We start from the raw sequence: 26,292 nt of genomic DNA, 5'->3' as shown, positions 1-26,292 counted from the left end.
ACATTCAGACGGTCCATCTTTAAGATATTTATTTACATGTTTTTAAACCATTTTTGAGCATTCTTATGCAGATTATTGATAAGACAAAACATGAACATATTCGTGAGTAAAAGATGAAGATGATGGACCGATGAAGGTGAAGAGGTTTCTTCTTCATGTTACAACTGACTGACCTGCGACTTATCGATTGATATATGACACTCGATTGATTAATGATCGGCCTTGAAGAAGAAAAAGAAAATGGAATCAGCAGTTTTAAACCCTTAATATTTTTTAAAGTTTATCCAATAATAGTGCAGTAATGAAGGCATTTTTAATGGGTCTTATCTGCACAATTATAAAGGAGTTTAAACCCCTTAAAATGAACAAAGTATCATGAAAGTTATTCCTCAATTTGTAATATTTCAATTACGGTGAAAATATAATTATTATAGATAAATGTTAAGCTGTTTATTTTAAGGTTTAAATTAAGGGTGCTTAAAACTTTACTTTGTTCCTTTAAGGGGTTCTACCTCAATTAATGCAGAAAACCCATTAAAATACTGCAATGTCACTTAAAATATACTTAATGAATCGTTAGAATACCCTTAAACACATCAACCATGTTACAATAAGTAAATCCCTTAAAAAACACCTTAGAAAACAAATTAAGTCGATTATTTTACACAATCAAGTGAAATATTCTACAAATAATGAATTCATGATGACTACGGTATTTTTAAGGTTACAGGATTATGGTTGACATATTAGTTTTAAGGGACTCTTAATCAGTTCAACCAGATTTAAATGTTCCCCTTACAAACCTTAGAATTTACTAAATATTACAGGTACCCCTATATTTGTACCTTCAAATGAAAGTGACCTAAAAATAGTTTACGGGTTTAAAAAGAATTGAAATCAGGGAGAAGGTTATGAACAGTATGTAACCTGCTAATTAATGTGTGTCCACTGTGGTTTCAGAGGTAAAATAATGATTAATAGTTCATTTTAAGGGATTTCTGTTTCATAGTTCCTTCACTGGTCTTCAGGTAAAAAAATACTTCTGCCGTTTCTACCAGTCTGTTGGAAGGAAACAGACAAAAGCTTCTTCTCACACCGTCACATTATTTACACCATCAACACAGAATATGTACAAAAGTGCAGAAGAAGAAGAAGACGACGACCAGCGAGTCTCTCGGCCTTTAACCTCTTAGACCTCCGTCCAGCGTCAGAGTCCCGAATCTGAAGGAAACAGTCACATGATCACTTCCTATCCTCAGGGACTTGTTTAACCTAGCTTAGCACAAACACGGGAAGCAGGGGGAAACTGTTAGCATAGCTGCTAACCTGACAAACCCAGGTAACTAATCAACCAGGTAACGAACCCACCAGGTAACGAACCCACCAGGTAACTAACCAACCAGGTAACAAACCCACAAGGTAACTAACCAACCAGGTAACAAACCCACCAGGTAACTAACCAACCAGGTAACAAACCCACAAGGTAACTAACCAACCAGGTAACAAACCCACCAGGTAACTAACCCACCAGGTAACTAACCAACCAGGTAACAAACCCACAAGGTAACTAACCAACCAGGTAACAAACCCACCAGGTAACTAACCAACCAGGTAACGAACCCACCAGGTAACGAACCCACCAGGTAACTAACCCACAAGGTAACTAACCCACCAGGTAACTAACCAACCAGGTAACAAACCCACAAGGTAACTAACCAACCAGGTAACAAACCCACCAGGTAACTAACCCATCAGGTAACTAACCCACGAGGTAACTAACCCTCCAGGTAACTCACCCACCAGGTAACTAACCCACAAGGTAACTAACCAACCAGGTAACAAACCCACCAGGTAACTAACCAACCAGGTAACTCACCCACCAGGTAACTAACCCACAAGGTAACTAACCCACCAGGTAACTAACCAACCAGGTAACAAACCCACAAGGTAACTAACCAACCAGGTAACTCACCCACCAGGTAACTAACCCACAAGGTAACTAACCCACAAGGTAACTCACCCACCAGGTAACTAACCAACCAGGTAACAAACCCACAAGGTAACTAACCAACCAGGTAACAAACCCACAAGGTAACTAACCCACAAGGTAACTAACCCACCAGGTAACTAACCAACCAGGTAACAAACCAACCAGGTAACTAACCAACCAGGTAACAAACCCACCAGGTAACTAACCCATCAGGTAACTAACCCACGAGGTAACTAACCCACCAGGTAACTCACCCACCAGGTAACTAACCCACAAGGTAACTAACCCACCAGGTAACTCACCCACCAGGTAACTCACCCACCAGGTAACTAACCCACCAGGTAACTCACCCACCAGGTAACTAACCCACAAGGTAACTCACCCATCAGGTAACTAACCCTCCAGGTAACTAGCCCACCAGGTAACTCACCCACCAGGTGACTAACCCTCCAGGTAACTAACCCTCCAGGTAACTAGCCCACCAGGTAACTCACCCACCAGGTGACTAAGCCACCAGGGGACTCACCCTCCAGGTAACTAGCCCACCAGGGGACTCACCCACCAGGTAACTAAGCCACCAGGTGACTCACCCACCAGTTGACTAAGCCACCAGGTGACTCACCCACCAGTTGACTAACCCACCAGGTAACTAACCCACCAGGGGACTCACCCACCAGGTAACTAACCCACCAGGGGACTCACCCACCAGGTAACTAACCCACCAGGGGACTCACCCACCAGTTGACTAAGCCACCAGGTAACTCACCCACCAGGTGACTAACCCTCCAGGTAACTAGCCCACCAGGTAACTAACCCACCAGGTGACTAACCCTCCAGGTAACTAACCCACCAGGGGACTCACCCACCAGGTAACTAACCCACCAGGTGACTCACCCACCAGGGGACTCACCCACCAGGTAACTAACCCACCAGGTGACTCACCCTCCAGGTAACTAACCCACCAGTTGACTCACCCACCAGGTAACTAACCCACCAGGGGACTCACCCACCAGGTAACTAACCCACCAGGTGACTCACCCTCCAGGTAACTAAGCCACCAGGTGACTCACCCACCAGGTAAATAACCCACCAGGGGACTCACCCACCAGGTAACTAACCCACCAGGTGACTCACTCTCCAGGTAACTAAGCCACCAGGTAACTAACCCACCAGGTGACTCACTCTCCAGGTAACTAAGCCACCAGGTAACTAACCCACCAGGTGACTCACCCTCCAGGTAACTAAGCCACCAGGTAAGTCCTCTGATTGAGGAGATACAACTGAAGTGATGCACTAAAGGCTAGCAGTTCCCCCCTGCCTCCAGTGTTTGTGCTAAGCTAAGCTAAGCCTGTATGTATGAATGGAGCTGACCTCTCTAAGAAGTGGTTGTTCTCTGCCAGCTCTTTGACGACTCCCTCCATCTCCTCCTTCAGCTTCTTCATTCTGAAACACATCCAGATTACAGGAAGCCATTAGAAACTTCTCAATAACTGAAGTAAAGTCAATATGTCGTAAGGTGTGTGATGAAGAAGAGGAAGATGAATAAGGCCCACCCCAATGTCATCTCCACCAGTGTGTTCTGACTCAGGTAGGCCTGAGGCTTCATCCCACCGGACACCAGAGGAAGAACCTTCTGAGGCAGCTGTTCCTGCAGCTGGAGACATCAAACATACTTTACTGGAGCGTTAAGCAGAAATAATCATGTCATGTGACCAGGTGATGAGGGGACCAGGTGACGAGGTGACCAGGTGACCATGTGATGAGGGGACCAGGTGACCATGTGACGAGTGGACCAGGTGACCAGGTGATGAGGGGACCAGATGACGAGGTGACCAGGTGATGAGGGGACCAGATGACGAGGTGACGATGTGACGAGTGGACCAGGTGAACATGTGATAAGGGGACCATGTGATGAGGGGACCAGGTGAACATGTGACGATGGACCATGTGACGAGGGAACCATGTGACCAGGTGAACATGTGACGAGTGGACCAGATGACGAGGTGACGATGTGACGAGTGGACCAGGTGAACATGTGATAAGGGGACCATGTGATGAGGGGACCAGGTGAACATGTGACGATGGACCATGTGACGAGGGAACCATGTGACCAGGTGAACATGTGACGAGTGGACCAGGTGATAAGGGGACCATGTGATGAGGGGACCAGGTGAACATGTGATAAGGGGACCATGTGATGAGGGGACCAGGTGAACATGTGACGATGGACCATGTGACGAGGGAACCATGTGACCAGGTGAACATGTGACGAGTGGACCAGGTGATAAGGGGACCATGTGATGAGGGGACCAGGTGAACATGTGACGATGGACCATGTGATGAAGGGACCATGTGACCAGGTGACCATGTGACCAGGTGACCATGTGACCAGGTGAACATGTGACGAGTGGACCAGGTGATGAGGGGACCAGGTGAACATGTGACGAGTGGACCAGGTGAACATGTGATAAGGGGACCATGTGACCAGGTGAACAGGTGATGAGGGGACCATGTGACCAGGTGACCATGTGACGAGTGGACCAGGTGATGAGGGGACCATGTGAACATGTGACGAGTGGACCATGTGATGAAGGGACCATGTGACCAGGTGAACATGTGACGAGTGGACCAGGTGATGAGGGGACCATGTGACCAGGTGAACATGTGACGAGTGGACCAGGTGATGAGGGGACCAGGTGAACATGTGACGAGTGGACCAGGTGAACATGTGATAAGGGGACCATGTGATGAGGGGACCAGGTGACGAGGGGACCAGGTAAACATGTGATAAGGGGACCATGTGACCAGGTGAACATGTGATAAGGGGACCATGTGATGAGGGGACCAGGTGAACATGTGACGATGGACCATGTGATGAGGGGACCAGATGACGAGGTGACCAGGTGATGAGGGGACCAGATGACGAGGTGACGATGTGACGAGTGGACCAGGTGAACATGTGATAAGGGGACCATGTGATGAGGGGACCAGGTGAACATGTGACGATGGACCATGTGACGAGGGAACCATGTGACCAGGTGAACATGTGACGAGTGGACCAGATGACGAGGTGACGATGTGACGAGTGGACCAGGTGAACATGTGATAAGGGGACCATGTGATGAGGGGACCAGGTGAACATGTGACGATGGACCATGTGACGAGGGAACCATGTGACCAGGTGAACATGTGACGAGTGGACCAGGTGATAAGGGGACCATGTGATGAGGGGACCAGGTGAACATGTGACAATGGACCATGTGACCAGGTGAACATGTGACGAGTGGACCAGGTGATGAGGGGACCAGGTGAACATGTGACGAGTGGACCAGGTGAACATGTGATAAGGGGACCATGTGACCAGGTGAACAGGTGATGAGGGGACCATGTGACCAGGTGACCATGTGACCAGGTGAACATGTGACGAGTGGACCAGGTGATGAGGGGACCAGGTGAACATGTGACGAGTGGACCATGTGATGAAGGGACCATGTGACCAGGTGAACATGTGACGAGTGGACCAGGTGATGAGGGGACCATGTGACCAGGTGAACATGTGACGAGTGGACCAGGTGATGAGGGGACCAGGTGAACATGTGACGAGTGGACCAGGTGAACATGTGATAAGGGGACCATGTGACCAGGTGAACATGTGATAAGGGGACCATGTGATGAGGGGACCAGGTGAACATGTGACGATGGACCATGTGATGAGGGGACCATGTGACGAGGGGACCAGGTAAACATGTGATAAGGGGACCATGTGACCAGGTGAACATGTGACAAGTGGACCAGGTGAACATGTGATAAGGGGACCATGTGACCAGGTGAACATGTGATAAGGGGACCATGTGATGAGGGGACCAGGTGAACATGTGACGATGGACCATGTGATGAGGGGACCATGTGACGAGGGGACCAGGTAAACATGTGATAAGGGGACCATGTGACCAGGTGAACATGTGACAAGTGGACCAGGTGAACATGTGATAAGGGGACCATGTGATGAGGGGACCAGGTGAACATGTGACGATGGACCAGGTGACGAGGGGACCAGGTGAACATGTGATGAGAGGACCAGGTGAACATGTGACAAGTGGACCAGGTGAACATGTGATAAGGGGACCATGTGATGAGGGGACCAGGTGAACATGTGACGATGGACCAGGTGACGAGGGGACCAGGTGAACATGTGATGAGAGGACCAGGTGAACATGTGATAAGGGGACCATGTGACCAGGTGAACATGTGACAAGTGGACCAGGTGAACATGTGATAAGGGGACCATGTGATGAGGGGACCAGGTGAACATGTGACGATGGACCAGGTGACGAGGGGACCAGGTGAACATGTGATGAGGGGACCATGTGACCAGCTGTACCTTGATGGCTCTCTCCATCAGCATGGTGACCTCCTTCTCGATGCTGATCAGCTGACCCGACAGGCCGAGCAGCTGCTTCTTCACGTGATGAACCTTCCTGAAAAACACAACAAGTCAACACTCGCCACACGGTTGCTTGGCAACGGGGGAGGAGGTCATCACAGATGCAGCTGAGCGCCTCACCTGAGCCACTCTTCACTCTTTGAGATGAAGAGGCGGTACTTCATGGCACACTCCTCCGTGAACAGAGACCTGGCTTTACTGGCGTGGAGCACCAGCTTCTGCCTGTCAGAGTGACACACACACACACACACGTTACACACAACACACACACACACGTTACACACAACACACAACGCACACGTTACACACAACACACACACACACGTTACACACAACACACAACGCACACGTTACACACAACACACACACACACGTTACACACAACGCACACGTTACACACAACACACACACACGTTACACACAACACACAACGCACACGTTACACACAACACACACACACGTTACACACAACACACAACGCACACGTTACACACAACACACACACACGTTACACACAACACACAACGCACACGTTACACACAACACACACACACACACGTTACACACAACACACAACGCACACGTTACACACAACACACACACACACGTTACACACAACACACAACGCACACGTTACACACAACACACACACACGTTACACACAACACACAACGCACACGTTACACACAACACACACACACACACGTTACACACAACACACAACGCACACGTTACACACAACACACACACACACGTTACACACAACACACACGTTACACACAACACACACACAACACACAATGCACACGTTACACACGTTACACACAACGCACACGTTACACACAACACACAACGCACACGTTACACACAACACACACACGTTACACACAACACACACACAACACACACGTTACACACAACACACAACGCACACGTTACACACACACACAACACACAATGCACACGTTACACACAACACACACACAACACACAACACACACGTTACACACAACACACACAACGCACACGTTACACACACACAAGTTACACACAACACACAACGCACACGTTACACACAACACACACACAACACACAACGCACACGTTACACACAACACACACACAACACACAACACACACGTTACACACAACACACAATGCACACGTTACACACAACGCACACACAACACACAACGCACACGTTACACACAACACACGTTACACACAACGCACACGTTACACACAACACACACACAACACACAACACACAATGCACACGTTACACACGTTACACACAACACACAATGCACACATTACACACAATGCACACGTTACACACACGTTACACACAACACACAACGCACACACAACGCACACACAACGCACACACAACACACAATGCACACATTACACACATTGCACACGTTACACACACAACACACAATGCACACGTTACACACAACACACAATGCACACATTACACACAATGCACACGTTACACACACGTTACACACAACACACACACAACACACAACGCACACGTTACACACAACACACACAACGCACACGTTACACACACACACAACACACACGTTACACACAACACACAACGCACACGTTACACACAACACACACACAACACACAACGCACATGTTACACACAACACACACACAACACACAACACACACGTTACACACAACACACAATGCACACGTTACACACAACGCACACACAACACACAACGCACACGTTACACACAACACACGTTACACACAACGCACACGTTACACACAACACACACACAACACACAACACACAATGCACACGTTACACACGTTACACACAACACACAATGCACACATTACACACAATGCACACGTTACACACACGTTACACACAACGCACACACAACGCACACACAACGCACACACAACACACAATGCACACATTACACACATTGCACACGTTACACACACAACACACAATGCACACGTTACACACAACACACAATGCACACATTACACACAATGCACACGTTACACACACGTTACACACAACACACAACGCACACACAACACACAAGTTACACACAACACACAATGCACACATCACACACAATGCACACGTTACACACAACACACAACACACACATTACACACAACGCACACACAACACACAAGTTACACACAAGTTACACACAATGCACATGTTACACACAACGCACACGTTACACACAACGCACACACAACACACAACGCACACACAACACACAATGCACACGTTACACACAACACACACGTTACACACAATGCACACGTTACACACAATGCACACGTTACACACAACGCACACGTTACACACAACGCACACGTTACACACAACACACACGTTACACACAACGCACACGTTACACACAACACACACGTTACACACAACGCACACGTTACACACAACGCACACAATGCACATGTTACACACAACACACACAACGCACACACAATGCACATGTTACACACACAACGCACACAACACACACAATGCACATGTTACACACAACACACACAATGCACATATTACATACAACGCACACACAACGCACACACAATGCACATGTTACACACACAACGCACACAACACACACAATGCACATATTACACACAACGCACACACAACGCACACACAATGCACATATTACACACTATACACACAACCGTGTGTCTGTGGCTGTATTGTCTTATTTTCTAGTTATTGTGTACATTATAATGCCTCCATATCAAATGAAGTCAATACACACACACACACACACAATACACACACAATATACACACACACACACACACACACACACACACATATGACACGTCAGTATAAATATTTATTATATTACTGCGTTAAAAACTCACTTATCAAACTTATGGATCTGCTCTTCGTTGTACGGCAGACCTGAAAACACACAACAGACTATTATGAATTACATGAAGGGAAATAAAGAAAATACAAAGAAAATACAAAGAAAATACAAAGAAAATACAAAGAAAATACAAAGAAAATACATGAAACTGTTGCGCAACATATTATACAACTTTAGACTTATTATGATTCATATTAATAATGATTATAGATTAATGTGATTATTATTAATATGATGATTATAAATGATGATTATTGTTTTTAATATTATTCATATGATTTTATTTATTAATATGATTATTGTCAATATGAATATGATGTTTATGATATGTATGCGTATTAACATGTGTATGAGTATTAATGATATTTATGAGTATTAACATGTGTATGAGTATTAATATGTGTATGAGTATTAATGATATTTATGAGTATTAACATGTTTATGAGTATTAACATGTTTATGAGTATTAACATGTTTATGAGTATTAACATGTGTATGAGTATTAACATGTTTATGAGTATTAACATGTTTATGAGTATTAACATGTGTATGAGTATTAACATGTGTATGAGTATTAACATGTGTATGAGTATTAACATGTTTATGAGTATTAACATGTGTATGAGTATTAACATGTGTATGAGTATTAACATGTTTATGAGTATTAACATGTTTATGAGTATTAACATGTGTATGAGTATTAACATGTTTATGAGTATTAACATGTGTATGAGTATTAACATGTTTATGAGTATTAACATGTTTATGAGTATTAACATGTTTATGAGTATTAACATGTGTATGAGTATTAACATGTTTATGAGTATTAACATGTGTATGAGTATTAACATGTTTATGAGTATTAACATGTGTATGAGTATTAACATGTGTATGAGTATTAACATGTTTATGAGTATTAACATGTGTATGAGTATTAACATGTGTATGAGTATTAACATGTTTATGAGTATTAACATGTTTATGAGTATTAACATGTGTATGAGTATTAACATGTTTATGAGTATTAACATGTGTATGAGTATTAACATGTTTATGAGTATTAACATGTTTATGAGTATTAACATGTGTATGAGTATTAACATGTTTATGAGTATTAACATGTGTATGAGTATTAACATGTTTATGAGTATTAACATGTGTATGAGTATTAACATGTGTATGAGTATTAACATGTTTATGAGTATTAACATGTGTATGAGTATTAACATGTTTATGAGTATTAACATGTTTATGAGTATTAACATGTGTATGAGTATTAACATGTTTATGAGTATTAACATGTGTATGAGTATTAACATGTTTATGAGTATTAACATGTGTATGAGTATTAACATGTGTATGAGTATTAACATGTTTATGAGTATTAACATGTGTATGAGTATTAACATGTTTATGAGTATTAACATGTTTATGAGTATTAACATGTGTATGAGTATTAACATGTGTATGAGTATTAACATGTTTATGAGTATTAACATGTTTATGAGTATTAACATGTGTATGAGTATTAACATGTTTATGAGTATTAACATGTGTATGAGTATTAACATGTTTATGAGTATTAACATGTGTATGAGTATTAACATGTTTATGAGTATTAACATGTTTATGAGTATTAACATGTGTATGAGTATTAACATGTTTATGAGTATTAACATGTGTATGAGTATTAACATGTGTATGAGTATTAACATGTGTATGAGTATTAACATGTTTATGAGAATTAACATGTGTATGAGTATTAACATGTTTATGAGTATTAACATGTTTATGAGTATTAACATGTGTATGAGTATTAACATGTTTATGAGTATTAACATGTTTATGAGTATTAACATGTTTATGAGTATTAACATGTTTATGAGTATTAACATGTGTATGAGTATTAACATGTGTATGAGTATTAACATGTTTATGAGTATTAACATGTTTATGAGTATTAACATGTGTATGAGTATTAACATGTGTATGAGTATTAACATGTGTATGAGTATTAACATGTTTATGAGTATTAACATGTGTATGAGTATTAACATGTGTATGAGTATTAACATGTTTATGAGTATTAACATGTTTATGAGTATTAACATGTGTATGAGTATTAACATGTTTATGAGTATTAACATGTTTATGAGTATTAACATGTTTATGAGTATTAACATGTTTATGAGTATTAACATGTGTATGAGTATTAACATGTGTATGAGTATTAACATGTTTATGAGTATTAACATGTTTATGAGTATTAACATGTTTATGAGTATTAACATGTGTATGAGTATTAACATGTGTATGAGTATTAACATGTGTATGAGTATTAACATGTTTATGAGTATTAACATGTGTATGAGTATTAACATGTGTATGAGTATTAACATGTGTATGAGTATTAACATGTTTATGAGTATTAACATGTGTATGAGTATTAACATGTTTATGAGTATTAACATGTGTATGAGTATTAACATGTTTATGAGTATTAACATGTTTATGAGTATTAACATGTTTATGAGTATTAACATGTGTATGAGTATTAACATGTGTATGAGTATTAACATGTTTATGAGTATTAACATGTTTATGAGTATTAACATGTTTATGAGTATTAACATGTGTATGAGTATTAACATGTGTATGAGTATTAACATGTGTATGAGTATTAACATGTTTATGAGTATTAACATGTTTATGAGTATTAACATGTGTATGAGTATTAACATGTGTATGAGTATTAACATGTGTATGAGTATTAACATGTTTATGAGTATTAACATGTTTATGAGTATTAACATGTGTATGAGTATTAACATGTTTATGAGTATTAACATGTGTATGAGTATTAACATGTGTATGAGTATTAACATGTTTATGAGTATTAACATGTGTATGAGTATTAACATGTTTATGAGTATTAACATGTGTATGAGTATTAACATGTTTATGAGTATTAACATGTGTATGAGTATTAACATGTTTATGAGTATTAACATGTTTATGAGTATTAACATGTTTATGAGTATTAACATGTTTATGAGTATTAACATGTGTATGAGTATTAACATGTGTATGAGTATTAACATGTTTATGAGTATTAACATGTGTATGAGTATTAACATGTTTATGAGTATTAACATGTGTATGAGTATTAACATGTGTATGAGTATTAACATGTGTATGAGTATTAACATGTTTATGAGTATTAACATGTTTATGAGTATTAACATGTTTATGAGTATTAACATGTTTATGAGTATTAACATGATGATCATGAGGAGCTCACGTCTCTCAGCTTTGTCCTTCTTGAACTGGTGGTAGACGGCCGTGATGGCGTCCAGCAGCACTTTGATCTTCTCCACGCTGAGGAGACAAGGTACAAGTACTCTGTATACAAGTACACTGTGTACTAATACTACTCCAGGGACACTGTGTACTAATACTACTCCAGGGACACTGTGTACTAATACTACTCCAGGGACACTGTGTACTAATACTACTCCAGGGACACTGTGTACTAATACTACTCCAGGGACACTGTGTACTAATACTACTCCAGGGACACTGTGTACTAATACTACTCCAGGGACACTGTGTACTAACACTACTCCAGGGACACTGTGTACTAATACTACTCCAGGGACAGCCTTATACATGTACATGTACTCATGTATAAATACTACGTGTATAAGTACTCACTTGCGGTCCTCGGGGTGCGTTCCCACCTGTTGGATCCAGCCGTCCGTCAACAGGCCTCCGGAGATGAACTTACTCTTCACGTCTTGAGCGGTTCTCTCGATGGGCTCCAGAGAACCGGAGATCTAACCGGAGAACCGGAGCACAATATGTCATGAAGTACACTTCGAGTACATCGTCAATACACGTTGTACTACGAACGGTACTTTTAGTTAACGGGTGCAACGACACACGGAGCTGGTTATGAACTCAACCAGAGTTATTCATATAAAGGGGGCGGGGCTTACAGCATCTGACCAATCACGAACAAGGATCAGTCCGCTGTCAGCAGACCAAGAGAAAACCATAATATGAGAGATTATATATTCAATATCCCCTCACTAACGAGCGCTCACTCTGAGGACTTTCTTGTGCATGTCGGAGATCTCGTCGTATTCTGATGACATCACGTTGGCCTGCATCAACGCCTCGAACCTGCTCAGGAGACAGGAAGTCACGTGTTACTGGTCTGATGGGTGCACTGGTTTCAGGTTTCTGAGGAGCCACTCACAGCTGCTCAGTCTTCTCCAGGATCTGAGTGCAGAAGTTACACAGATGGAAGACCTCCGACTTCTTGTGGAGGATCTCACTGTAGTCCTCCTTCATGAGCTCTCTGCAGGAACACATCAACATATGGATTCACCAAATATACATACATATGGATTTATATACACAGAATATGCATATATATGGATATATATACACACAAAATATACATATATGTATTTATATCGTTCAAATAGACATATATATGTATTTATATGTACATTTATATATATTTATATCTACAAAATATATATATATATATATAAAAATAAACATAAATATGCATTCATACATACACAATATACATATATATATATTTACAAAATATACATATATGTATATATATTTACAAAATATACATATATAAACATATAGAAATGTGGGACTCATCAAGGTAGATCGAGTCGACTCCAGTGAGATTTATATCAAACTATCTTGACTAACTTAACGTTCTATAAAATAATTATTGTAGATTTAAATAATAAATTCTATAATTATTACACCTCATAATAATAATAAAAGACATCAGAGGAAATCAAACTGCTTTTTGTTTTGTTTGTTATATTTAATAAATAATAATAAAAACATGTGTTGTTGGCAGATAACAAACAGGAAGTGAGCTCCATGTAAACAAACCCGTTTCCTGTTTGTAAAGTCTGGACTCACATCAAACCTCGAACTCCTTTCCGCACCAGCTCCTGGTAAACCAGCAGCGACTCGGAGGTCTTCCACAAATGTCCCACGTCCCCCGCAAACGTCTACAACAACAACAACAACAACAACAACAACAACAACATTGTCGTCAGTCAGAACGTTCACATACAAATGAATAAAACCTGATCTGTGAAGACACCTGGATGTCACCTTGGCGTAGCTGGCATCCAGGTCAAGGTCGTAGCGCGGCTGGACTTTGGGAGGACTGGCTGCGGACACGGAAACATGAGAGGTCAAAGGTCAAGGTCAGAGCTCCTGCTGTTCATGACACAACACGACTAACACGGAAACATGAGGGGTCAAAGGTCAAAGGTCAGAGCTCCTGCTGTTCATGACACAACACGACTAACACGGAAACATGAGAGGTCAAAGGTCAGAGCTCCTGCTGTTCATGACACAACACGACTAACACGGAAACATGAGGGGTCAAAGGTCAAAGGTCAGAGCTCCTGCTGTTCATGACACAACACGACTAACACGGAAACATGAGAGGTCAAAGGTCAGAGCTCCTGCTGTTCATGACACAACACGACTAACACGGAAACATGAGGGGTCAAAGGTCAAAGGTCAGAGCTCCTGCTGTTCATGACACAACACGACTAACACGGAAACATGAGAGGTCAAAGGTCAGAGCTCCTGCTGTTCATGACACAACACGACTAACACGGAAACATGAGGGGTCAAAGGTCAGAGCTCCTGCTGTTCATGACACAACACGACTAACACGGAAACATGAGAGGTCAAAGGTCAGAGCTCCTGCTGTTCATGACACAACACGACTAACACGGAAACATGAGAGGTCAAAGGTCAGAGCTCCTGCTGTTCATGACACAACACGACTAACACGGAAACATGAGAGGTCAAAGGTCAGAGCTCCTGCTGTTCATGACACAACACGACTAACACGGAAACATGAGGGGTCAAAAGGTCAAAGGTCAGAGAACGGAAACATCTTCCTGTGACCGCTGGTCCCTTTTCTAATGACCCGTAAACGTTTCTCTTTTAGTCGTTTGATGATCATATTCTGGTCCCTCTGACCTGGATCTCTAAGGATCTACGTCTCGTGGTTGACGGTACGATCACCGCGGTGGCGCTACGTACGGTCTTCGAAGATGAGTCCCACGGTGGCGACGGACTCGCGGCTGACGAGCATGATGGGGTTGTCTCTGGAGGTCTTGGGGAAGGTCTTGGCCTGGCGGTTCGGGTCCAGGACGAGGCGCCGGCCCTCGTACAGCAGCTCCTGGTTGTGCAGCGGGATGCTGGTTCGGCGGGACATCAGCTCCTGGAACAGCGCCGCCCTGTGGACACCAGAGGAACAGACACTTAAGCCAAGTGCATGCTGGGATACCGTCTCCGGCTGCCATGTTCTCTCCTGGTGAGAATAAAGACTCCGGTGCTATTTATGCTTTATTTATGTCAAATTATCATTTGTTCTATAAAATAATCATTGTAGATTTCATGAATGAAGCGGAAAATAATCAGAATAGAGTTTAAATATTTTTAGAATAGTATAAATAAGGTTTTTAGAGTACAGTAAAAATATTTTTCTAATAAAATACAAAATATTTTTTGAATAAAGTTTAAAAGTTTTGAAAATAAAGTCAAAATGTTTTGAGAAGTCAGAATGCTGAGACGTTATAACATGGTAATAACCACTTGCTCACGCGTTGTACTCGTGATGTATACGTGTTATTACATGGTAATAACCACTTGCTCACGCGTTGTACTCGTGATGTATACGTGTTATTACATGGTAATAACCACTTGCTCACGCGTTGTACTCGTGATGTAGACGTGTTATTACATGGTAATAACCACTTGCTCACGCGTTGTACTCGTGATGTAGACGTGTTATTACATGGTAATAACCACTTGCTCACGTGTTGTACTCGTGATGTATATGTGTTATTACATGGTAATAACCACTTGCTCACGTGTTGTACTCGTGATGTATATGTGTTATTACATGGTAATAACCACTTGCTCACGTGTTGTACTCGTGGATGTAGACGTGTTATTACATGGTAATAACCACTTGCTCACGTGTTGTACTCGTGATGTATATGTGTTATTACATGGTAATAACCACTTGCTCACGTGTTGTACTCGTGATGTATATGTGTTATTACATGGTAATAACCACTTGCTCACGTGTTGTACTCGTGGATGTAGATGTGGTGAAGCGTCGCCTGCTGCAGACTGAACACGTAGACGACCGTCCGGTGAAGGATGTCGTTGGTCTCGGCGAAGAACTGGTCGAAGCCCCAACACTTCTCCTGGTCTGCCTCCAGGATGTTGGCGAGGACCGGGGTCAGGAGGCTCTGGAGACCCCTAGACCAGGAGACACGTATTGATCCTCTACCGTCACCTCTTTATCTCATTATAATAAATACTTGTGCACACTAATATTTCCTCTACTTTCAATGATGTATTATTTATTACTATATACTTTGATTACCACCTAAACAATAAAAAACCTTTAAAACAAACCCGTTGAAGACAAAATATAAATGACGAGCATTGACAGTATAAATGATATATACATATATATATATATATTATTATTGTAAACGATGCACATATTGCCATCTCCTGTGACTACCTGTCTCCAGGTGAGTTCCGCTGCTCTTACTTGGACAGACTGCAGGAAACCGGCATCTCGGTGCTCCACTCGATCTTCCCGTTCTCACACTTCTGGTGTCCGGAGATCGTGCCGGACGGTTTCTCCGTGATGATTTTGTACCTTAAAACGACAGCAGACAGCTGGTCAGTGTCTCCTCCTCCTCCTCCTTATCCCTCCTCCTCCTCTCCTCTTCCTCTTCCTCCTCCCCTCCCCTCCCCTCCCCTCCTCTCCTCTCCTCTCCTCTCCTCTCCTCCTCCTCCTCTCCTCCTCCTCCCCTCCCCTCCCCTCCTCCTCCTCTCCTCTTCCTCTTCCTCCTCCTCCTCCTCCCCTCCCCTCCTCTCCTCTTCCGCCTCCTCTTCCCCCCCTCCTCCCCCTCCTCCTCCTCCCCCTCCTCTCCCCTCCTCTCCTCTCCTCCTCCTCCCCTCCTCTCCTCCTCTCCTCCTCCCCTCCTCCTCTCCTCTCCTCTCCTCTCCTCTCCTCTCCTCTCCTCCCCTCCTCTCCTCTCCTCCTCTCCTCCTCTCCTCCCCTCCTCTCCTCCTCTCCTCCTCTCCTCTCCCCTCCTCTCCTCTCCTCTCCTCCTCTCCTCTTCCGCCTCCTCCTCCCCTCCTCCTCCTCCCCCTCCTCTCCCCTCCTCTCCTCTTCTCCTCCTCTCCTCCTCCTCCTCCTCTCCCCTCCTCCTCCTCCTCCTCTCCTCTCCTCCTCCTCTCCTCCCCTCCTCCTCTCCTCCTCTCCTCTCTCCTCCTCTCCTCTCCTCTCCTCCTCCCCCCCCCTCCTCCTCTCCCCCTCTCCTCCTCTCCTCTCCTCCTCTCCTCCTCTCCTCCTCCTCCTCCTCCTCTCCTCCTCTCCCCCCCTCCTCCTCCTCCTCTCCTCCTCCTCCTCCTCCTCCTCCTTACATGACCTCCTTGTTCCTGCGCGGCCCCTCAAAGGGCCTGAAGGGCAGGCTGCCGGAGGCCGCGTGGTAGAAGGTGACGCCGATGCTCCACAGGTCCACCGTGGCCCCGTACTTCTTCTGGTGGTCCTTCCTCAGCACGGCCCGCTCGTACATGTCGGGGTGCTGAAACACACGAAGAAGAAGAGCTCACCAGGTGAGTCCAAGGTGAGTCCAAGTCCTCACCAGGTACTCCTCGTAGTACTCTCCTTGACCCCCCTGGTCCCCCCCCCCTCCCTCCACCAAGCCACTTTGTTGACTACTTCACAAAAAAGATAGACGACATACGCTCTTCATTTACTAATCCATCTTCCATAACTACACCTCCACTAACTTCACCTTCTTCCCCCTTGTTTTCCTCTTTTATCCCCCTGTCTCCTAATCAAGTTCTTACCTTGGTAACCTCTGACCCCCCAACCACCTGCCCCCTTGACCCCATCCCGTCTCACCTTCTCCAGTCCATTGCTCCGGACCTTCTTCCCTTTCTCACCCATCTTATTAACACCTCCCTCTCAACCGGCTGTTTCCCTAACTCTCTGAAGGAGGCGGAGTCAACCCTCTCCTGAAGAAACCCACTCTGACCCATCTGAAGTCAACAACTACAGACCTGAAGTCAATAACTACAGACCTGAAGTCAATAACTACAGACCTGAAGTCAACAACTACAGACCTGAAGTCAATAACTACAGACCTGAAGTCAACAACCACAGACCTGAAGTCAACAACTACAGACCTGAAGTCAATAACTACAGACCTGAAGTCAACAACTACAGACCTGAAGTCAACAACTACAGACCTGAAGTCAATAACTACAGACCTGAAGTCAATAACTACAGACCTGAAGTCAACAACTACAGACCTGAAGTCAATAACTACAGATCTGAAGTCAATAACTACAGACCTGAAGTCAATAACTACAGACCTGAAGTCAACAACCACAGACCTGAAGTCAACAACTACAGACCTGAAGTCAACAACTACAGACCTGAAGTCAACAACCACAGACCTGAAATCAACAACTACAGACCTGAAGTCAACAACTACAGACCTGAAGTCAACAACTACAGACCTGAAGTCAACAAACACAGACCTGAAGTCAACAACTACAGACCTGAAGTCAATAACTACAGACATGAAGTCAACAACTACAGACCTGAAGTCAACAAACACAGACCTGAAGTCAATAACTACAGACCTGAAGTCAACAAACACAGACCTGAAGTCAACAACTACAGACCTGAAGTCAATAACCACAGACATGAAGTCAACAACTACAGACCTGAAGTCAATAACTACAGACCTGAAGTCAATAACTACAGACCTGAAGTCAACAACTACAGACCTGAAGTCAATAACTACAGACCTGAAGTCAACAACCACAGACCTGAAGTCAACAACTACAGACCTGAAGTCAATAACTACAGACCTGAAGTCAACAACTACAGACCTGAAGTCAACAACTACAGACCTGAAGTCAATAACTACAGACCTGAAGTCAATAACTACAGACCTGAAGTCAACAACTACAGACCTGAAGTCAATAACTACAGATCTGAAGTCAATAACTACAGACCTGAAGTCAATAACTACAGACCTGAAGTCAACAACCACAGACCTGAAGTCAACAACTACAGACCTGAAGTCAACAACTACAGACCTGAAGTCAACAACCACAGACCTGAAATCAACAACTACAGACCTGAAGTCAACAACTACAGACCTGAAGTCAACAACTACAGACCTGAAGTCAACAAACACAGACCTGAAGTCAACAACTACAGACCTGAAGTCAATAACTACAGACATGAAGTCAACAACTACAGACCTGAAGTCAACAAACACAGACCTGAAGTCAATAACTACAGACCTGAAGTCAACAAACACAGACCTGAAGTCAACAACTACAGACCTGAAGTCAATAACCACAGACATGAAGTCAACAACTACAGACATGAAGTCAACAACTACAGACCTGAAGTCAATAACTACAGACATGAAGTCAACAACTACAGACCTGAAGTCAACAACCACAGACATGAAGTCAACAACTACAGACCTGAAGTCAACAACCACAGACCTGAAGTCAACAACTACAGACCTGAAGTCAACAACTACAGACCTGAAGTCAATAACTACAGACCTGAAGTCAACAACTATAGACCTGAAGTCAACAACTACAGACCTGAAGTCAATAACTACAGACCTGAAGTCAATAACTACAGATCTGAAGTCAATAACTACAGACCTGAAGTCAACAACCACAGACCTGAAGTCAACAACTACAGACCTGAAGTCAACAACTACAGACCTGAAGTCAACAACCACAGACCTGAAATCAACAACTACAGACCTGAAGTCAACAACTACAGACCTGAAGTCAACAAACACAGACCTGAAGTCAACAACTACAGACCTGAAGTCAATAACTACAGACATGAAGTCAACAACTACAGACCTGAAGTCAACAAACACAGACCTGAAGTCAATAACTACAGACCTGAAGTCAACAAACACAGACCTGAAGTCAACAACTACAGACCTGAAGTCAATAACCACAGACATGAAGTCAAAAACTACAGACATGAAGTCAACAACTACAGACCTGAAGTCAATAACTACAGACATGAAGTCAACAACTACAGACCTGAAGTCAACAACCACAGACATGAAGTCAACAACTACAGATCTGAAGTCAACAACCACAGACCTGAAGTCAACAACTACAGACCTGAAGTCAATAACTACAGACCTGAAGTCAATAACTACAGACCTGAAGTCAACAACTACAGACCTGAAGTCAATAACTACAGACCTGAAGTCAACAACTACAGACCTGAAGTCAATAACTACAGACCTGAAGTCAACAACTATAGACCTGAAGTCAACAACTACAGACCTGAAGTCAATAACTACAGACCTGAAGTCAATAACTACAGATCTGAAGTCAATAACTACAGACCTGAAGTCAACAACCACAGACCTGAAGTCAACAACTACAGACCTGAAGTCAACAACTACAGACCTGAAGTCAACAACCACAGACCTGAAATCAACAACTACAGACCTGAAGTCAACAACTACAGACCTGAAGTCAACAAACACAGACCTGAAGTCAACAACTACAGACCTGAAGTCAATAACTACAGACATGAAGTCAACAACTACAGACCTGAAGTCAACAAACACAGACCTGAAGTCAATAACTACAGACCTGAAGTCAACAAACACAGACCTGAAGTCAACAACTACAGACCTGAAGTCAATAACCACAGACATGAAGTCAACAACTACAGACATGAAGTCAACAACTACAGACCTGAAGTCAATAACTACAGACATGAAGTCAACAACTACAGACCTGAAGTCAACAACCACAGACATGAAGTCAACAACTACAGACCTGAAGTCAACAACCACAGACCTGAAGTCAACAACTACAGACCTGAAGTCAATAACTACAGACCTGAAGTCAACAACTACAGACCTGAAGTCAACAACTACAGACCTGAAGTCAATAACTACAGACCTGAAGTCAACAACTACAGACCTGAAGTCAACAACCACAGACCTGAAATCAACAACTACAGACCTGAAGTCAATAACTACAGACATACTCACAGTACTCTCCTCACCAGGTACTCGTAGTACTCTCCTCACCAGGTACTCGCAGTACTCTCCTCACCAGGTACTCGTAGTACTCTCCTCACCAGGTACTCGTAGTACTCTCCTCACCAGGTACTCGTAGTACTCTCCTCACCAGGTACTCGTAGTACTCTCCTCACCAGGTACTCGTAGTACTCTCCTCACCAGGTACTCGTAGTACTCTCCTCACCAGGTACTCGTAGTACTCTCCTCACCAGGTACTCGTAGTACTCTCCTCACCAGGTACTCGTAGTACTCTCCTCACCAGGTACTCCTCGGTTCCGTACAGGGACACAAACTGCTCGTCGTCCTCCAGCTCCCTGGCGGCTCCGAAGTCCGTGAGCTTGTAGACGGAGTGTCCGTCCTCTCCGATGACGCGCATGATGTTTCCTGGTTTGATGTCCCGGTGAACGATGCCGTACTCTCTCAGGTGGTTCATACCTGCCACTGGAGACAGCCAATCAGAGAGCGGCTCGGGGATCAAAGCCACGAATCCTTCTCTTGACAGCAGGTATTACAGTACATACAGGTTAGAGTTCTCAGTTATCATAGAACTAAGGATACTTGTAGAATAAGGTTCTATAATAACCATACTTGTATAATAAGGTTCTATAACAACCATACTTGTATAATAAGGTTCTATAACAACCATACTTGTATAATAAGGTTCTATAACAACCATACTTGTAGAATAAGGTTCTATAATAACCATACTTGTATAATAAGGTTCTATAACAACCATACTTGTATAATAAGGTTCTATAACAACCATACTTGTAGAATAAGGTTCTATAATAACCATACTTGTATAATAAGGTTCTATAACAACCATACTTGTATAATAAGGTTCTATAACAACCATACTTGTAGAATAAGGTTCTATAATAACCATACTTGTATAATAAGGTTCTATAATAACCATACTTGTAGAATAAGGTTCTATAATAACCATACTTGTAGAATAAGGTTCTATAATAACCATACTTGTATAATAAGGTTCTATAACAACCATACTTGTATAATAAGGTTCTATAATAACCATACTTGTATAATAAGGTTCTATAACAACCATACTTGTATAATAAGGTTCTATAACAACCATACTTGTATAATAAGGTTCTATAACAACCATTCTTGTATAATAAGGTTCTATAACAACCATACTTGTATAATAAGGTTCTATAATAACCATACTTGTATAATAAGGTTCTATAATAACCATACTTGTATAATAAGGTTCTATAACAACCATTCTTGTATAATAAGGTTCTATAACAACCATACTTGTATAATAAGGTTCTATAACAACCATTCTTGTATAATAAGGTTCTATAACAACCATACTTGTATAATAAGGTTCTATAATAACCATACTTGTATAATAAGGTTCTATAACAACCATACTTGTATAATAAGGTTCTATAATAACCATACTTGTATAATAAGGTTCTATAATAACCATACTTGTATAATAAGGTTCTATAATAACCATACTTGTATAATAAGGTTCTATAATAACCATACTTGTATAATAAGGTTCTATAACAACCATACTTGTATAATAAGGTTCTATAATAACCATACTTGTATAATAAGGTTCTATCAGTGCTCACGTACCCACGTCGTGGAGAACCAGCAGGAACTCGTCCTCAGGGAGTCCGTAGGCGTTGGAGGACTCCTCCAGGACGGTGTACAGGCTGCCACAGGGACAGTACTCCATCACCAGGACCTTGTGACGGGTGTTGGACTGGGAGGAGGAGGAGGAGGAGGAGGAGGAGAGAGGAGCTTCATCAACAGGAGGAACAGGACTATATATCTATAGATATAACCATGTGAATACGTATATATAACCATATGAATATATATAACCATGTTAATATAGTCACCTCCTCCTCGACGGCGAACAGCTTCACGATGTTCTTGTGGTTGAGCTTCTTCAGAACCTCGAACTCTCTCATCTGGACGTCCAGCGGCCTCAAGAAGCTCAGGTTGTTGAACACTTTGACGGCGTACAGGTCTCCGGTTTTCTACAGGAGCAGAACCACGATCAGACTGACAGAACCACGATCAGGCTGACAGAACCACGATCAGGCTGACAGAACCACGATCAGGCTGACAGAACCACGATCAGGCTGACAGAACCACGATCACGCTGACAGAACCACGTTCACGCTGACAGAACCACGTTCACGCTGACAGAACCACGATCAGGCTGACAGAACCACGATCAGGCTGACAGAACCACATTCACGCTGACAGAACCACAATCAGGCTGACAGAACCACATTCACACTGACAGAACCACGATCACACTGACAGAACCACATTCACACTGACAGAACCAGATTCACACTGACAGAACCACGTTCACACTGACAGAACCACGATCAGGCTGACAGAACCACGATCAGGCTGACAGAACCACGATCAGGCTGACAGAACCACATTCACACTGACAGAACCACGATCAGGCTGACAGAACCACGTTCACACTGACAGAACCACGATCAGGCTGACAGAACCACGATCACACTGACAGAACCAGATTCACACTGACAGAACCACGTTCACACTGACAGAACCACGATCAGGCTGACAGAACCACATTCACACTGACAGAACCACGATCAGGCTGACAGAACCACGTTCACACTGACAGAACCACGATCAGGCTGACAGAACCACGATCAGGCTGACAGAACCACATTCAAGCTGACAGAACCACGATCAGGCTGACAGAACCACGTTCACACTGACAGAACCACGATCACACTGACAGAACCACGTTCACGCTGACAGAACCACGATCACACTGACAGAACCACGATCACACTGACAGAACCACGATCACGCTGACAGAACCACGTTCACACTGACAGAACCACGATCACGCTGACAGAACCACGTTCACGCTGACAGAACCACGTTCACGCTGACAGAACCACGATCACGCTGACAGAACCACGATCACACTGACAGAACCACGTTCACGCTGACAGAACCACGATCACGCTGACAGAACCACATTCACGCTGACAGAACCACGTTCACACTGACAGAACCACGATCACGCTGACAGAACCACGTTCACACTGACAGAACCACGTTCACGCTGACAGAACCACGTTCACGCTGACAGAACCACGTTCACGCTGACAGAACCACGATCACACTGACAGAACCACGTTCACACTGACAGAACCACGATCACACTGACAGAACCACGTTCACACTGACAGAACCACGATCACACTGACAGAACCACGTTCACACTGACAGAACCACGATCACACTGACAGAACCACGATCACACTGACAGAACCACGATCACACTGACAGAACCACGATCACACTGACAGAACCACGTTCACACTGACAGAACCACGATCACACTGACAGAACCACGTTCACACTGACAGAACCACGATCACACTGACAGAACCACGATCACACTGACAGAACCACGATCACACTGACAGAACCACGATCACACTGACAGAACCACGATCACACTGACAGAACCACGATCACACTGACAGAACCAGACCAGACCGGAAACCACAGACCCCCCCAGTTGAATTAATTTATATCTATAAATTCTAGGATCAAATATCCAGACGTGAGTTTCCAGTCTGGGGCTCAGACGGTGACTCATCAGCGGTGACTCTCTCCTGCCCTGTGATTGGCCGGGAGGCAGTCAGGTGACCCCACCTTGTGCCGGCCCCGGTAGACGTTGGCCGTGGCTCCCTGACCCAGCAGGTCTGAGATCAGCCACAGGTAGTTGGTGGTGCTCTGCATCCTGAAGACAGACAACCGATTGATTATTGGATCTATTAACGACTTGTTATAGAAATCATGTCATTTATTCACATATATTTTATTTATATTCTTTGTGTGACACATTTTTCAATTTATAAATACGTTATTGTAAGAATTTATTTTAAAATGTGTATAATATATATTTGTATTGATATGTTTTAATTGTATTAAGTTAAATGTTCTGTATGTATTTTAATGTCATATTTACGTATTATTATTATTTATTATTCTGAACTGTATAATATTTTTCATTTTCTGGGCTTATGTAATAGTACATAGATAAATAACAAAACACATTATTATTAATAAAATGCAATATAATTATCTTTCCTAGTTTCTATTTTGTATTGTTTACTTCTCCTTGAATGTTCTGTCAATAACAGGCTTTCTATTATATTATTATATTATATTCATGTTGTGGAAATGGAAGTAAAATAACGTTCGTCTGTTGCGCGACGTAAACTCTGCTGACGTCATCACGTATTCGTGACGTCCGCAGGTGGGAAATTCCCGTTTTGAGGCCCGAACCGACGGAAAACCCGACCGGAGAACCGGAGAACCGAGCGAACCGGAAGAGTCACGAACATTAACGTAATAATTCATATGCAGCGGTTCATTCTTCAAACAGCACACACGTCATTATCCGTTTGATTCCGAGGCGAGAGCGGAAGCAGCCGACGTTAGCTCATCGATACATAAACACACGCAGCGGCGCTACCGGAACCGGGTCCGGTAACCGACACGTCGAGCCTCGTGGCGGAGCCGGTGAAGACGCGTCTTCACGGGTGTTATCTCCTAAAACGAGCCGTTACCGGTCCGTTTGTTTCCTCACCTTCTTTCTCTGCTGCGGAGTCCTCTTCCCTGTCGCCGTGCCACGTGACAGGAGCCGTCCAATCAGCGGAAAGGGGGCGTGGCACGATAAAT

The 26,292-nt window shown here is 43.2% G+C and overlaps 2 protein-coding genes across 12 annotated transcripts; both read right to left on the bottom strand.

The window, feature by feature from the left end:
* Positions 1–7: 7 nt before the first annotated feature.
* Positions 8–26,292, bottom strand: tbk1 (TANK-binding kinase 1). 2 transcript variants are annotated; one of them, XM_034525756.1, is made up of 21 exons: positions 26,201–26,292; positions 25,261–25,348; positions 23,436–23,576; positions 23,167–23,296; positions 21,815–21,996; positions 17,873–18,033; positions 16,989–17,099; positions 16,508–16,687; positions 15,458–15,654; positions 14,507–14,565; positions 14,309–14,400; positions 13,608–13,709; positions 13,453–13,531; positions 13,061–13,182; positions 12,648–12,724; positions 9,339–9,378; positions 6,555–6,656; positions 6,372–6,468; positions 3,544–3,644; positions 3,362–3,433; positions 8–1,221 (listed from the first exon to the last, which is right to left on the bottom strand). In XM_034525756.1, the coding sequence occupies exons 2-21, from the start codon at positions 25,345–25,347 to the stop codon at positions 1,182–1,184; spliced, it is 2,172 nt and encodes a 723-aa protein (XP_034381647.1). In that variant the 5' UTR covers position 25,348; positions 26,201–26,292; the 3' UTR covers positions 8–1,181. The 2 variants fall into 2 exon arrangements, with proteins under 2 accessions (XP_034381647.1, XP_034381646.1); XM_034525755.1 differs by having other exon boundaries at positions 26,004–26,205.
* LOC117725897 lies at positions 3,651–6,363 on the bottom strand. Of its 10 annotated transcripts, none has more exons than XM_034525749.1 (3): positions 6,239–6,363; positions 4,639–6,206; positions 3,651–4,342 (listed from the first exon to the last, which is right to left on the bottom strand). In XM_034525749.1, the coding sequence occupies exons 1-3, from the start codon at positions 6,355–6,357 to the stop codon at positions 3,690–3,692; spliced, it is 2,340 nt and encodes a 779-aa protein (XP_034381640.1). In that variant the 5' UTR covers positions 6,358–6,363; the 3' UTR covers positions 3,651–3,689. The 10 variants fall into 10 exon arrangements, with proteins under 10 accessions (XP_034381640.1, XP_034381645.1, XP_034381642.1 ...); XM_034525754.1 differs by having other exon boundaries at positions 3,651–3,794; positions 4,862–6,206; XM_034525751.1 differs by having other exon boundaries at positions 3,651–4,638; positions 5,251–6,206.

This window comes from Cyclopterus lumpus, chromosome 23 (genome assembly GCF_009769545.1).
Source record: "Cyclopterus lumpus isolate fCycLum1 chromosome 23, fCycLum1.pri, whole genome shotgun sequence".
In the NCBI taxonomy this organism is placed as follows: Eukaryota; Metazoa; Chordata; class Actinopteri; order Perciformes; family Cyclopteridae; genus Cyclopterus; species Cyclopterus lumpus.
The sequence above is the reverse complement of the archived record's forward strand: the minus strand, read 5'-3'. Positions and strand labels throughout refer to the sequence as shown.

Bases quoted from the DNA above. Each gene is read 5' to 3' on its own strand.
- tbk1 (XM_034525755.1), bottom strand. The intron at 14,566-15,457 runs GTACGTAGCGCC...CCGTGTCCGCAG, and splicing joins GGGACTCATCTTCGAAGACC to CCAGTCCTCCCAAAGTCCAG. The intron at 6,469-6,554 runs GTGAGGCGCTCA...TGTGTTTTTCAG, and splicing joins AAGAGTGAAGAGTGGCTCAG to GAAGGTTCATCACGTGAAGA.
- LOC117725897 (XM_034525745.1), bottom strand. From the start codon at position 6,357: ATGGTCCCCTCATCACATGTTCACCTGGTCCCCTCGTCACCTGGTCCA. The intron at 5,953-6,079 runs ATGTTCACCTGG...TCCACTTGTCAC, and splicing joins TCACCTGGTCCACTTGTCAC to ATGTTCACCTGGTCACATGG.